The sequence below is a fragment of the Pteropus medius genome, unplaced genomic scaffold (genome assembly GCF_902729225.1).
Source record: "Pteropus medius unplaced genomic scaffold, Ma_sr-lr_union100, whole genome shotgun sequence".
Classification (NCBI taxonomy): domain Eukaryota; kingdom Metazoa; phylum Chordata; class Mammalia; order Chiroptera; family Pteropodidae; genus Pteropus; species Pteropus medius.
Genome location: NW_024346667.1, coordinates 9718345 through 9733334, shown reverse-complemented (window position 1 = coordinate 9733334; position 14990 = coordinate 9718345). Strand labels below are relative to the sequence as shown.

The 14990-nt window shown below is 39.4% G+C and overlaps 2 protein-coding genes across 2 annotated transcripts in view; one reads left to right on the top strand and one right to left on the bottom strand.

Moving 5' to 3' along the window:
* Positions 1-14990, bottom strand: part of TTC29 (tetratricopeptide repeat domain 29) — a 594494-nt gene that overhangs the window by 500853 nt on the left and 78651 nt on the right. The window contains exon 3 of the mRNA XM_039876006.1: positions 11808-11872. The gene's annotated coding sequence lies outside the window, so the exon portion shown is untranslated. The remainder of the gene's footprint in view (positions 1-11807; positions 11873-14990) is intronic.
* Positions 5484-14990, top strand: part of EDNRA (endothelin receptor type A) — a 47509-nt gene continuing 38002 nt past the window's right edge. Inside the window, exons 1-2 of the mRNA XM_039876007.1 lie at positions 5484-5612; positions 9446-9930. Of these exons, the coding sequence (XP_039731941.1) occupies positions 9511-9930 (420 nt within the window). The 5' untranslated portion in view covers positions 5484-5612; positions 9446-9510. The remainder of the gene's footprint in view (positions 5613-9445; positions 9931-14990) is intronic.

The following is a 14990-nucleotide window of genomic DNA, read 5'->3' as shown; positions in this document are numbered from 1 at the left end:
TTTATATACCCCCAAATAATTATATTTAATAAAATTAATAATTTCTTAATAGTATCTAATACCTAGTCCAAATCTAATATTTTCCAGTTATCCAAAAAATGTCCTTTACAGCTGGATTATACAAACCAGGATCCAATTCAGAACAGTGCAACTGGTTGTCACATCCCTTTAAGTCTCTTTTAATCTAGAAAAAAATATCCATTTTTCATTGACTGACCTGTTGAAGACACAGGGCTAGTTTTCCTGTAAAATGCCATACTTTCTGGCTTTGTTTATTTGCTTTCGCATGTATTTGCTTAACTTGTGTGGAAACTGGAATAGCTATGGTCTTGATTCGAGTTGAACATTTTTGGCCACATGGACTATAGCATCAGGGGACACTTAATATCTGCTTGCCCAATCATTAGTGATGCTAAGATTGACTGATTTTTTGAAGTTTACAAAGCATGGAGCTACATTATGCCTTAAGTTTGTTTTGATGACGTAATCTGAAGTCTTGACTACTAAAATGCTTCAAAATCCTCAGCAACTCACCTACAAATTAACATTTTGGAATACTTCCTTTTGAAAACAAAACTGCCTATAGTGAATTTTTTTTTCATTTTATTTATTTTTTTATTAAGTTTATTGGGGTAACATTGGTTAATACAATTATATAATTTTCAGGTGTACATTATAGTTTGACATCTATATATTCTACTGTATGATTACCACCCAAAGTCCAGTTTCCTTCAGCTACTATATATCTGATCCCTTTATCCACTTCACTCTCCCCTTACCCCCCTTATATTTGACCCCCTTTACCCCGTCTACCTCTCCTTTCCTTCCCCATCCTCTACCCTCTGGTAACCACTAGTCCAATGTCCATGTCCCTAAGTCTCTGTTTATCCTGTTTATTTATTGCTTTTAGGTTTACATCCCACATATAAGTGGTATCATGTGATTTTCAACTTTTTCTGTCTGCGTTATTTTGCTTAGCACGATTAGCTCAAGGTCCATCCAGGTTGTCACAAATGGCAGTATTTCATCTCTTCTTATGGCTGAGTAATATTCCATTGTATATATGTGCCACAGATTCTTTAGCCAATTATCTGTCATAGGACACTTCGGTTGCTTCCATGTCCTGGCCACTGTGAATAATGCTGTTATGAACATTGGTGTGCAAATATCTTTTTGGATATGGATTTTCAAGTCTTTGGGGTAAATACTCAGCAGTGGGATTACTGGATCATAAGGTAGATCAATTCTTAGTTTTTTGAGGAACCTTCATACTATTTTTCATAGTGTCTGTACAAATTTGCAGTCCCACCAGCAGTGTATAAATGTTCCTTTTTCTCCACATCCTCTGCAAAATTTGTTATTATTTGTCCTGTTGATTACAGCTATTCTAACGGGTGTGAGATGGTATCTCATTGTGGTTTTGATTTGCATTTCCCAAATAGCTAGCGATGTTGAGCATCTTTTCATATGTTTGTTGGCTATTTGTATGTCCTCTAGAGAGAAGTATCTGTTCAGGTCTCCCGCCCATTTTTTTGATTGGATCGTTTTTTTGTTATTAAGTTGTATGAGTTCTTTGTATATTTTAGACATTAGGCCCTTATTTGAGGCGTTACTTGCAAATATATTTTCCCATTGATATGGTCATCTCTTTACCTTGTTGACGATTTCTTTTGCTGAGCAGAAGCTTTTTAGTTTGATGTAGTCCCATTCATTTATTTTTGCTTTTACTTCCCTTTAAGGGAAGTGAATTTTAATTAACAATGGACCTTCAACTCACAGGTTTGCTTTTTCTTTTCCAGGCCAGTGATGGTCCCTGACAGCGGGGAGTCTCGGCCACAGCACGCCCAGCGCGAAGGCTACAGTGACAGGTTCAGGGCTCTGATGTATATTTCCAGTTTCTCCACTTTTTCTCTCACAACCGTTCTAGCCGTTCTTTACCTTTGTGGTTCTTCTCTGAACCGATCATGTTTTATTTCCCTCAGGGAGTGGTAAAGTGAATATTCCTAGCAAATACTAAGACTCAGATCCTTTGCTGAATTTCAAGTCTGGAGATATTAGGGATTAGCAATTGTGAAATGGATTTGCAAGTTTGAATCAAGAAACTTAAATTCATAGGCACAATTACCCTGAGGACATGTGAAAAGTTGGCTTTTAAAAGTGCTATATTGAATAAGTCTTTGTTCAGGGAATCAATAATGACGATATGATGCTGGGAAAAGTCACTGTAACTGCCATTACAGTAACATTCCACTTAATGAGCTGCCTGAACCAGAGGTCAGGTGTGATTTAAAAAGTATCCCTGAAACTCCTAAGACTTGCAAATCTGCATCCTGCCTGCCTTCCAAGGAAAAGAAATAACCTTTGAAAGTCAAGTTGAGAAACTTCCTTAGTCAAATATATTAATTATATGTTCATTAACAGTACAACGCAGGGAATATAGAGGTGGGGCAAGTATATAAAGCCTTGGCTATAGGGAGAGGGGTTACTGGAGATAGTTAATTTGCATGAAAACTGGTTTAAATCCACTCAGGTCATCACCCATCCCCGCCCCCCCCCCACAGGAAAAAAAAAAAAGCAGAGAAGATGAGAATACAATCTCCAAACTAAAGAAAGTCTATGTTGCTCTCACCTGGAATGAGGCAAACCTGAATCTTTTACAAAGGCAGATCTGTGCCAGCAATCCACATAAATACATTTACTTATAGTTGAAGATCTTTCTTTGAAGAGGCAGTAAATTCATTTTACAAACTTCTATGGCAGGTCAACAGGTAATATTATAAGTAGGCAAATTTCATCTTAATGTCAGGATTATTTTCATTATGGCAAAATACACATAAATTTATCGTTTTAACCATTTTCAAGTGTGCAGGTGTGGTATTAAGTATGTTTGCAGTGTTGTGCAAACATCACCGCCATCTATCTCCTGAACTTTTTCATCCTCCCAAACTGAAACTCAGAAACACGTTAAACAGTAAATCCTCCCTCTCCCCAGCCCATGGTAATCACGTACCACTCTATGTCTGTATGATTTTGACTATTCCTTTAATACCTCGTATAAGCAAAATCATAAATATATGTCCTTTTGCATCTGGCTTATTTTGCTTAGCAATAATGTCTTCAAGTTTCATCTAATGTGTCAGAATTTCATTCCTTTTTAAGGCTCAATAGTACTTCATTGAATGTACATGTACCACATTTTATTTATCCATTCATCTACAGATGGACATTGGGTTATTTTCATCTTTTGGCTCTAGTGAATATGCTGGAATGAACATGCATGGACAAATTATCTTTTCAAGTCCCTGCTTTCAGTTATTTTGGGTACAGACCCAGAAGTGGAATTGCTGGATCATATAGTAATTTTGTTTCTAACTTTTTGAGATATTGCCATACTGTTTCCCACAGCTACTACACTATTTTACATTCCCGCCAACAGTGCAAATGAGTTTCAATTTCTCCACATCCTTTGTCAACATTTGTTGTTTTCTTCTTTTTGGTAACAGCCATCCTAATGGGTGTGAGAGAAGAATTTTTAATAACTAAACCTGTCCCAAAAGATAGGGCTGATGGATGTGCTCTACCAAAGACTGGATACACTGACATGTTCACTTGTGCAAGTTGTGCACTGTCCAAGTATGTCTGACCACAGGGTGAGTAAAGGCTGAAATTCAGCACACATTTCACATTCGAGGTGTTGACCCTGGTGTACAGAAGCCTTTTCTGGAAGGAAGCAATAACTTTTTCTTCCCTGAAAATACTGTCAGCTTCCCATGCCATCCATGTGTCTGAAGGGGTACTTTTTTTTTTTTTTTTTTTTTTAATGCAAACTAAAGGCAGCACTTATAAAGCTACTGGTTATCCTGGCTGGCCTGACTCTTCATCATAGGGATGCTGTAGATATACTAATGATAATATCTAGTCTAATTGGACAGGTGACTATTAAGGCCTTTCAATGGTCATATTTTCTGTGGCTCTCTTTGATGGTTTCCTACAAATTGCCCCTCCATACACACACACACACACACACACACACACACACACACACACACACACACCTGCATTATTCTTTGACACTCCATGCATTGACAGGTAGAGTCTATATCCTCTCACCTTGAATCTGGGATCTGTGACTGCTTGACTATATAAATCTGCAGAAGTGACACTGTACCAGTTTCCAGGCCCAGACCTAAGAAACTGGCAGCTCCCACTTCCTGTCTCTTGGGACACCCCAACTTGGAACTCAGCCACCATGTTGTGAAAAAGCCTAAACCACTTTGTAGAGAGACACACACATGGTAAAAAACCAACATTCATCACCAAATAAGTGAACTATTTTGGAAGTGGAGCCTCCAGCCCCAGCAAAGATGAGTTATCCCAGCCAAGCCCCACCCAAAGTGCAGATTAATGAGTAAAGTAAATGACTGTCATTGTTTTAGGCCTGCTACTGTTTTAGGGTGATTTTGAGCTACAATAGATAACCAGAACAGTCTGAAATATAACGTGACTAGTACAACATTTCCACAATAGGCCTCACACCAGGAGTGCACTGAAGGACTACAAGGCAGGGCCTTCTCTAAGAAGCTCTCTACTTTTTCTCATATGTCACAGGCAATGGCCTTTGTCCTTCATCTCCTCTCCACTTCCACAAAAATCTCTATCATATAAAGACGCTGAGACCCACCTTCTGTAGTGTCTGCACCCTTACTGTTTGGATTTCTTGAGGAATCATAGCCATACTCTGGACCCTTCCGCAGACTCTTAAGGGTTCCTGCTTTGCCCTGGACTAGTGGTATGGGGCCTGGAGGTGCTAGCTTCAAGGGACAAGATAAAAGCAAAAAGTACTTGATCCAGTAAACTGTCCACGTTGGCTTTTTAACTTGCTATGAGTTTAAGAGGGAGCATACAAGCCAAGCAAAAGGCAGGCAACGCAGAGGACGCTGGCTCTGTCTGCAGTGGCTCCCGTCCCAGATCAAATCTGCCGGCACTTCCTGGGGAGGGAATGGGTTTCTCTGAAAGGCCTTCCTCGGTTCTCAGGCTTGTCTGTTAAACCACCCTCCTCCTTCCCCGATTCCAGCACCCCCCTCCCCCCCCCCACCCACACTCACACACTTCCCCGCCCCCGCTTCATTTCAGGAAGGAAATAGTTAAAAAGACTCCTGCTCTTCAGGGCCTGGGAGGGGGCGGCAGCTTTGAGCTTTATAGGAGGAGGGCTGGAAAGTTAGGACATTCTTGCTTTCCTAGAGTAGAGCAGAAAAGGTCTGGGAGCATCTGGAGGAAAAGGAGAGGACAGACGGGAGGCGTGTTCTCTGGAGTTTTCTTTTTCTTGCGAGCCCTCGCGTGCGCGCTCCCGTACAGCATCCCTGTGGTCTGGCGATTGTAGACTGGAAGTGGAAAGGCTCCATCTCAGCCGGTGGTCAGAGGTTGCGGGCTCGGAGAGACCTCCCCAGAGAATCCGTGCCCAGGACGTCTTCCCAAGCGTGGGCAGCTGTGCAGCCCGGGCCACCGCCGCGCCGAGCCCGGGACCCACGTCACCCACCCTCGCCAGCTTCGCTTCCTCTCGCCCAGGCGCAGAGCGAGGACCAGGCATCTGTCTGCGCCCGCTCTGCTCCACGGTTGGTGCAGCTTTTTCTTCTCAGGGATCCGGGCGTGGGTGGGGGAGATGCCGCCTGGGCCCCTCGGCTGGGAGTAGGGGGAAGGAAGCAGGATTGTCGCCCAGTGCCCTGAACCTTGGGCAACCCTCCGCACGGGCTGGCACCCACCTGCCCAGGGGCGCATGGCGGAGCAGGCGCCTTCCTGGCAGGGGTGCGCTTCAGAAGTATTTGGGGAAGTGATCCAAAGCCCCTCAGCCTTCCCAGGTGGGATTCGGAATTTTGGTCAAAGGAAAACCCACAGTTCTCCCTGCGTCTGCCTTTTCCCCAGGCATGCAAGAACTTTGCGGAACATTACATACAGCCTTGTCTCTGGCTCGAAAGCCTACTTGTACACTGTGCCCCGCAGCCTTTTCTTACTTGCTTGCTTGTCCTCTCCTCTCCATACACACAGGGTAGCCGAGGGCACTCCTTGTGAGGGACCGATGTTTTGGAAAACCCCCAGCACAGCTAGTTTGGAAACCTGCCTGTGGAGGTCTGGGCTCAGTTCCGTGCTGTCCTTTAAAAGGCACTTGTTGCCTTTCACGTGCAGAAAACAAGGGCCGTTTCTAGAAAATCAGCCTCTGTTTACACGACCCTAATGGTATTCCGAGTAGAGGTCGGGGGCGGCGCGAGGGGTGGGGAGGCATGGCTAAAAGTCAAACGTCAGTAAGGAGAGTTCCTTATCCATGAGCAAAACCTACAGAATACTTGTAAAAAGTTCCTAGGGTTTTTTTTTTTTCTCCTCTTGTAGAAGTTTATAGCTGCCCCTCCTTCTGTTTTTTAAGTGTTAACTCGTTGTGAAACACCTTGGCAGTCATTCCATGTAAACTATCTGCTCTAAACTCATGCCATTTGGGTAAGGTTGGAATTTCCAAATTAGTAATTACAGGTGAACTTTCATCTGGAGAGTCTGAGATACTAAATGGTTCAAGCGTAGGCATAAGGATTCAGTCTTCTTACTTAATAATAGCTTTTGAACTTCAGCAAATTCTTAGACCCCAAACAGAAGAATGCTGAATCTGTAAACCATGTTCTTCAGGTCTGAACCTGAGATGCTTCACTAGAGCTATGACTGATTATGACTGATGTTTCCAAGCACAGCATGACTTGGACCCATGGAAATGAGCTACAGACTCATCCTGGGAGAAACATGCATTTGAGAGCCTTCTTTTGTGTGGTTTTGAATTTTTCACCCAACGATAATATGGTATTCACATGCCTTTGCCAAGTATCCCTCAGCTCTGAAACTTAATACCTGTCGAGAGCTGATGGAGATATCATCAGAAATTATTTCTGTGGTGGCATCACTGTTGGAGGAGGAATGAAAGCGGTTTTAATGGTAGCTTGCTCACCCTTTGATAAGAACCCACAGCCTTGGCCTCCTTAGCTCCTGCTGCAATCAGCTGACCAAGCAGACCAGCAAGCTAATGTTCAAACATTAGCAGACCAGCAAGCTAATGTTCAAACCTTTCGTGAGTGGTAGAATACTTACGATAGCCAGGTCAGGTCACTAAATATCCTCCTAGCAGACTCTAATGGGCAAAGAGACATTCCATTTCTTGAAAAAGCCTTCTCTCTCTTATTTTTAAGAGAACTATTACTGAAGTTTCCATTACAATAAGGAAACTGGGAAGCTTTAGTCATTACAAGGTATTGAAGGATTTCTTTTCTGGAGAGGAGGATGACAGTATGCTTTGTTCGTAGAGCCCTGGTCTCCACTGAAAAATGAAAACATTGGCATTTTGTAGGTCTATCAATATTCTGTCAGATACTCACTCCAAATTGTAAGAAGCAGGGAAAAAACTGCAAACTACTTATAATTAAGTCCAGGCAAAACTGGCATGTACATAGTATGCCCCTACCTTAGAAAAATTGCTATTTTTTCATTTATTTTTATCATATTAGACGGAGTAAAGTCCTACAAGAAAAGTAAAGTGAGGCATTATACCGGCCCTGCCACTTTTTGGCCATGAAAACTGGACTAAACTTCAAGACTCAGTTTCTTCATGAGTAAAACAGGGATTTTGCCCCGCCTACCTAGAGTTGTAAAGCTCAAGTGGGATGACAGGTACATACATACTAGATTACTACTGTACATAAAATGTTATTATTTCAGATTCCTGGGGAAACCTCTGGAGAAAGCTAAAGTGTATGGTATTTGTGCCTTATATCTACTTTAGACCTTATAGACAACTTGAATCAATCTCATTTTATCCACATAGTGACTAAACCTAAGCTTTATTGATTTCCTAAATAATTGTCAAAATCTCTGAAAGTGGTTAATACCAACTATGAATAGATTCTGAAAAAGGACACAATTTTTTAAAATATTAAATTATACATCATAGATACACACACCATTGTACAAAGGAACTTAAGGTCTTCATTTAAAGATTCATAAAAATTCACAAAAAAGAAAATATACAAAATATTTAAATGTCAGAAGTCATTTTTATTTACCTTTGATTACTGTGTTACCACCAACCTCCTTCATTTTACCACCATCTTTTCTTTAAGGATTAAAGTAGAAACTAGACTATATGGGCAAGAAAGACCACTTAATCTCTGCAAATGACTAAAACAAACAAACAAACAAATGGTCTTTTGAAAATGTTAACAACCCTCCTGAGTCTACTGCTTCCTTGAAACTCTGGAAACTTGGTTAAAACATTTTAAGCGCTAAGAAGGCATGAGAATGAGAAACAGTGTTGCCTATCGGTTAAGAGTTCAGGTTCAGAGTCAGACTAAACTGCCTTAGAAGTACAGCACTGTCACTCACTACCTGTGGCTTTGACAAGTTACTTGACCTTCCTGAGCCTCTGTTTCCCTCTATTTATAATAAAACTCTGTCTGTGCTTCACAGGGTCATGGTATGGATTAGATGGCATCATACATGTGGAGTACTCAGCACCATAACTGGGCCTAATAAATGTAACTATGTGGGATGTTTAAAAGAGAGCACGAGGCAGACATTCTGTGGAAATCCAAATGGTGTGCCTGGCCCAGGGAACTCCATTCCTCCCAGTTTCACTCATTGGCAAACATTGTGATTCTAACTTATGAGGAATGGAAAAGCCAAAAACTCCTCAGAAGATATAGGTTGTACACATTAACATCAAAGTTTTCAATAAAATATTTCATGTATTCAGTTATATCATTTTTAATTGAAACTAAGATTATTATATGTATTAATGGTGTTAACCAGAGTTCCGATTTTAAATTAACATTTTATAACACTTTAAATGGCTACCTATGCTCTATTTTTCCCTATGTTTATTGTTTACTGTGTGCAAAACAGCACACACTTTGGAATATTGGATTCTTAATTATAGAATTTGCTAATTTTATGCCTTAAAACTATGTAACTTTTACTCAGCATATAATGCCTTTTCTCTTTCATTAATAAATGAAATTTTATATCTCAACTCTTGAAGATTTTTGTAAGTCAGATTCTTATCAGCCTAGATGTAGTAAAGAGAAAAAAAAAGGAACTTCTTATGTACTTCTTGAAAGAAAACTGACATATCCTCATCCATATTATAATCTAAACATAAATATAACTGTGGATACAGATGAGAGAGAGAGGCAGAGAGAGAGATACAGAGAAAGAGACAAGGATAGAGATAAGTTGCCCTAATAGAGCTTTGGTCTTTTCTGGTTTTGTTCTTCCATGGGGTAAGCTGACATAGATATATCTTATCTCATTACCAAATATATCCTGCTTTTTAATTGAAGAAATAAATAATTATTGACTACAATACTACTGGCAACTAGATTTTATAACCAGAATTATTTTTTCTCTTTTCTTTTTCCAGGTGAAAAAAAAAGTGAGGGTACAAAAGCAACACAAAAAGAGACATTTCCTCAAGTTTGCATCAAGATGGAAACCTTTTGCTTTAGTGTGTCTTTTTGGGTGGCACTGGTTGGATGTGTAATCAGTGATAATCCTGAGAGCTACAGCACAAATCTAAGCACTCATGTGGAAGATTTCACCACTTTTCGTGGGACAGAGCTCAGCTTCTTGGTTACCACTCATCGACCCACTAATTTGGCCTTACCCAGCAATGGCTCAATGCACAACTATTGCCCACAGCAGACTAAGATTACTTCAGCTTTCAAATACATTAACACTGTGATATCTTGTACTATTTTCATCGTGGGAATGGTGGGGAATGCAACTCTGCTCAGGATCATTTACCAGAACAAGTGTATGAGGAATGGCCCCAACGCGCTGATAGCCAGCCTTGCCCTTGGAGACCTTATCTATGTGGTCATTGATCTTCCTATCAATGTATTTAAGGTAGGAAGTACCCACAAATATATCTGCAGGTTTGAACATGTGTTCTGATTCCACAGTAAGAGAGTTACTGCAGACTTTTCTGACTTTCTGAATTTTAGTCTGTTTTTACTGAGAGCAGTTTCTGCTATCTTACAATTCAGTGACATTTTAAAATTTTATTATTTGTTAAATGTTACACTTCTTTTCTAACTTAACTGTTAACCAAATAGTATTTCAAGGATGACTCTTCAAAGTCGTAGTGTTTTATAAATCAATTCTCATGCCAGCCCTGCGCTTGCTGAGTAAATAGGCAATCTTGGGGAGATACTTGATTTTGAATAGAGTACTTAAATATATGTTCAATTTCAGTTACCTTCTTAATGCAGTGTTGTTCAGAGGCCAGATACCCACAGTATGGCTTGAAATGAAAAGCACCTATTTTATTTTGATTGTCTGGACTGATGATTGGAGCCAAAGGGCATGTTGGCTTTCCTCGCTTATCTGGGAGACTTAGAGATAATGTGGTCCAGGTGGTAGGAGGCCAGTGTTGACCTCATTGAGCAGTATTACCAAAACCATTTAAATTAGGCATCAGTTTACTGTTGCCTCCCTCATGTCTTCAGTGTACATTTAAGAGTACTCACTGTGCACCCGCCTCAGAGCTGGGCAATAAGATCCAAAGACAAATTAGACAAAATCAGTGCTTGAATGGAAGAGGCAGATAACTAACCCACCACTACTGTGGTCACCTTGTTTTCAGGACTATTTAGTACCAAAACACACTAAAGCCAAAAGGAAGTAGATATTCCATATTTGGTCTGATAGTTGTGAGAGGAAAATGGCTGTAAGACTTCAAATGAACTAAAATTCAAATGAAATTACATGATCTATGGCAGATATTATGGAATGTCTTTATTTTAAGCCTAGGAAAAGCACTTTCTTCCACACTTATTTTTTTCTTCTATGTATTATCCATGGAAATGAAGCTATTCTGAGCAACAATATTTTGAAATATGACTTTAAATGGCAAGTTTGTCGATTGAAGAAATGCTAAATTTTAAGTAGAACAGTAGTCTTCCAGTCCCCAATATATAAACTTAAAGTGAGGCAAAATTATACTAGCATACCAGAAAAATCAGTGGTCTAACAATAATGGTGAAAACAATGATTATAGTTGTGAACAGTACAAATAAAAAACATTTCAAAATTACTCCAATACACTGTTTGCCAAATTGGAGGAACTTGACAACAAATAATAATTTTAAAAAATCATATATCATCTCTTTCCACAGAACAGCAGAAATACATGTGTTTTCTATTTGAACTTAAAATGGGATTTTAGAACTGAACAATGATGCAAGATTGAACATGTGTAAATAACTTAAAAGGTTTAGAATATGCTACAGAACTTTAATTTTTTTCTTTAAAGGGTTACTTATCTCCTCTTTATGAAATATGTGTATTTAACACCTGGCTTTCTCATAACATATTTCTTTAATAATAGATTTGACAATGTTCATATGTTCGAAATTTGACTCTTCAGCAGTCATGGTGTGGAGTATTAAACACTGATTATTCTTATACACCATTTACCAACCCAGTAGGGCTCAGGAGAACAATTAACCATCTCTGAATTAATACCTCCCATTTCACCATGTGCAAAGCAGCTTCTTAGCAAATCAATATCTGCAGCTGTTGAGAAGACTTGCTTATTGCTTTGAGTTGCAACCTGCCAATCAACAGACTAAAAACTTCATTCCTATTCCATAGCAATATTTTAAGTCAGATAATCTGGAATGTCTCCAAATTAGTTGAAAAAAATTTTTAAACATTTGTTTTACATTCATATAGCAATGGATAAAAATTAACACATTTTTATTTGACTATATGGTTCTTACCTCTTGGAAATCCAATAGAATTGTCCCTCCATATCCATGGGTTCCATGTTAGCAGATTCAACCAACTGCAGATTGAAAATAATCAGGAAAAAAAATTAGTCATGTTGTTGCTGATGTGACTATGTAGTTAAACCTATGATGGCTGTGTCTGTACTGAAAATCTACAAACTTTTTCTTCTTATAATTTTCCTAAACAATACACTATAACAACTATTTACATAGCATTTACATTGTACTGGCATTATAAGTGACTTAGATATGATTCAAAATATGCAGGAGGATATGCATAGGTTATATGCATATACTATGCTATTTTATATAAAAGACTGAGCATCTAAGGATTTTGGTATTGGCGGGCATCCTAGAACCAATCCCCCACAGATACTGAGGGATGATTGCACTTTATATACCTATTGTAGTTCTAAATAATGTAGACAGCTTGGCTATGGTGTTTTTACATCACAGGGGAAGATTTATGTAATTCCTATTTTTCTAAAACCCGTGTAATGAGTCATTTAACCAATATTACAGAAAGGAAACCTTTTGGGTTAAATGAAAATATTCTTTAGTCATTTCAATCTTTTTCCAGAGAAAAAGAGAAAAGCAGTGGAATGAGCTAAAAAGCCTCATAATATTTGGGAGTTATTTCTACTTCTTTCTCTTAGTCCTCTTCTCTAGGTTAGGAGACCATAAGACGTTGCTGCTTCTCTGACTTCTGCCCAGGATAGTCAAGAGATAGCCTTCCAAGCAAGTGAGCTCTAGGCCCCCCTGCCATTTCTCCACAGCTGCCTCCTGCTGTAACATTCTAATGCTTTGGAGTCTCACATGTCAGACCTGTGATTCCTCTAACCATGTCAATCTACTCTGTATTTCAGGGCAAAGTAGCAGCTGTCTATCTCACTTCGCCATTATGTTTAGGTACCTATGTAATGAAAATAATGCATAGACTTGGAGAACAGTCTATTAAACGGACCCATGGAGCTTCTTTATCTCCCCCATTATTAGAAGAATTAGGTTGAAAGAACAACCATAGAAAGTATCTCCTGTGCTCTTCAAAGAAAGATGAATTTTCAAATCACACAGGTCACTATGTCTGACAATTCTATCAGTTGCTATTATACTCAGTTCTTGGGTATCTCTGGGCAGAGCACATTGCATTGAGTCATATCGGAGTCAGCATAAATGGAAGTAAACAGTGTGAAGATTGTGTCTTTGGGTGAGGCAGACTTGCTGATTACTCTGCAGTACTGTTACTAGTGATAAAGTGTTCTTTCTATTCACATTTTATCCCCTTTCTCTCACTTTGGAAGAGATTGTACTGAAAGTGTTTCATATATGAATGTGATGTAAAATATAACTGAAAAGCAATGCAGCAAAAGTATCAGGCAGGTGGGCTCTTTCTAATCCGTCATTTTCCCGTTTGGCTAGTACTGGGTGGCTCTGGATGTTCTCTGTGCATGGAAGAGGTGGTCGCTCTACACAATTTCCAAAATTTTCCAAAAAAATCTCCATATCTTCAAGGTTTCTTCCCTCTAGCCGATATTGGATCTTGCTTCTACTGTCACTGCTCAGAAACACCCAGGAGCTCTCATGTTTAGCAGTCAAGGCCCTCTCCATTCTTACCATACTTTACAAGCCCTACTACCTACCTACTTCCCAAAATGTATGCTCAGCTCTTGTCAGAATGTCATCACTACCCCTAAGTAACTTTCCGTGCCCTAAATCAGCAGTCCCCAACCTTTTCGGCACCAGGGACCAGTGCTCCCATGAAAATCTAATGTCTGATGATCTGAGGTGGAGCTGAGGCGGTGATACTAGTGCTGGGGAGCTGCTGCAAATATAGGTAATACTTCACCTGCTCTCGCCCACTGCTCACCTCCTGCTGTGTGGCCCGGTTCCTAACAGGCCACGGGCCTGTACCAGTCCAGGCCCAGGGGTTGGGGACCCTTGTCCTAAATAACTTTCTTAGAGAGGCTGATATAGTCACCAAATTGCTGCTTCTGAGACATTACAAATCCTAAATTGAAAAATGAGTTAGGTATGGAATTACATGTGTTGCATTAATAAAAAAATAAACCAAAAAGTAGAAAGAAATTTCTCTGACCTTTGCTTACACTTACATATACATAGACACTTTATATTACCTAGTGATAAAATCAGACATTCTGAGACAATAAAATATAAAGCAGAAGGAAGCTAAGGAAGCAAATAAATGCCAGTTATCTTCTTGTTTTTCAATCATAAAAGTCTTGAAAATGGCAATGTTGAAAAGCTGTTAACTAAGTTTGTCAAAGGATTACTCTAAACTGTAATTGTTAAAAAAAAAAATCACTCATTTCAAAATAAGACTGAAAAGAACAGGAGGGATAAAAGGAAAGGAGTTAGTGGACCCTTTCAAATATCCTCATTTATAACTTAAACTGATGATGGATTCAGTTTATCAGGACATTACTTTATCTGATATCCTGATTATTCAAGAAATGCAAAAACTTAGCCATGTAAATTTATATATAAAATATTTGCATTCATTACAAGGATATCTGTGTTTAGGGACCAAAAATAACCCCCAATTACTAAATGGCAATACTGATTAGAATACACAGTGATTTGTGAAATATTGTTTATGCCATGAAGTGTTGTCTATAGGAAGATGGGTTATAATTTTGAGTACAGTAGAAACCCTAAAGCAGGACTGGCACCGTACTCTTTTAGGATGATAACAGCTCATTCATATGTGCACACAGAGATGGCCATAAACCACTGTACTGCAGCCTATTAAGTAGAAACAGAATTGTGAGGAAACACATGTAAGAGACGAGTAGAGAAGATTAGAATGGTGGCCACAGGACAAGGGGAGGAGTTGAGTCCGACGACTTGAACTAGAAATCTCTGAAATGCACGGCAGGAGTTGGAACCAGTGAGGTCACAGACAATTCTGTAGGTGAATAATGTCCCCATTTAGCATGTGGAGTAAAGCAGATCCAGAAGAACAAGCTAAATAGCCAGTGACAGCTTCCAGTAACTGATTGTTGATTACTAATTGAGTTCACTCTAAGCAACCACCACTTGGGATCAACAGTGAAAAATAAACAAATACAATTTCTGTATGAAATGATCAGGAATGTTTTGCAATGGAAAGTCAAGGCTCCCAATATGGTGTTCTGGCAGAGGATCTGAGAAATG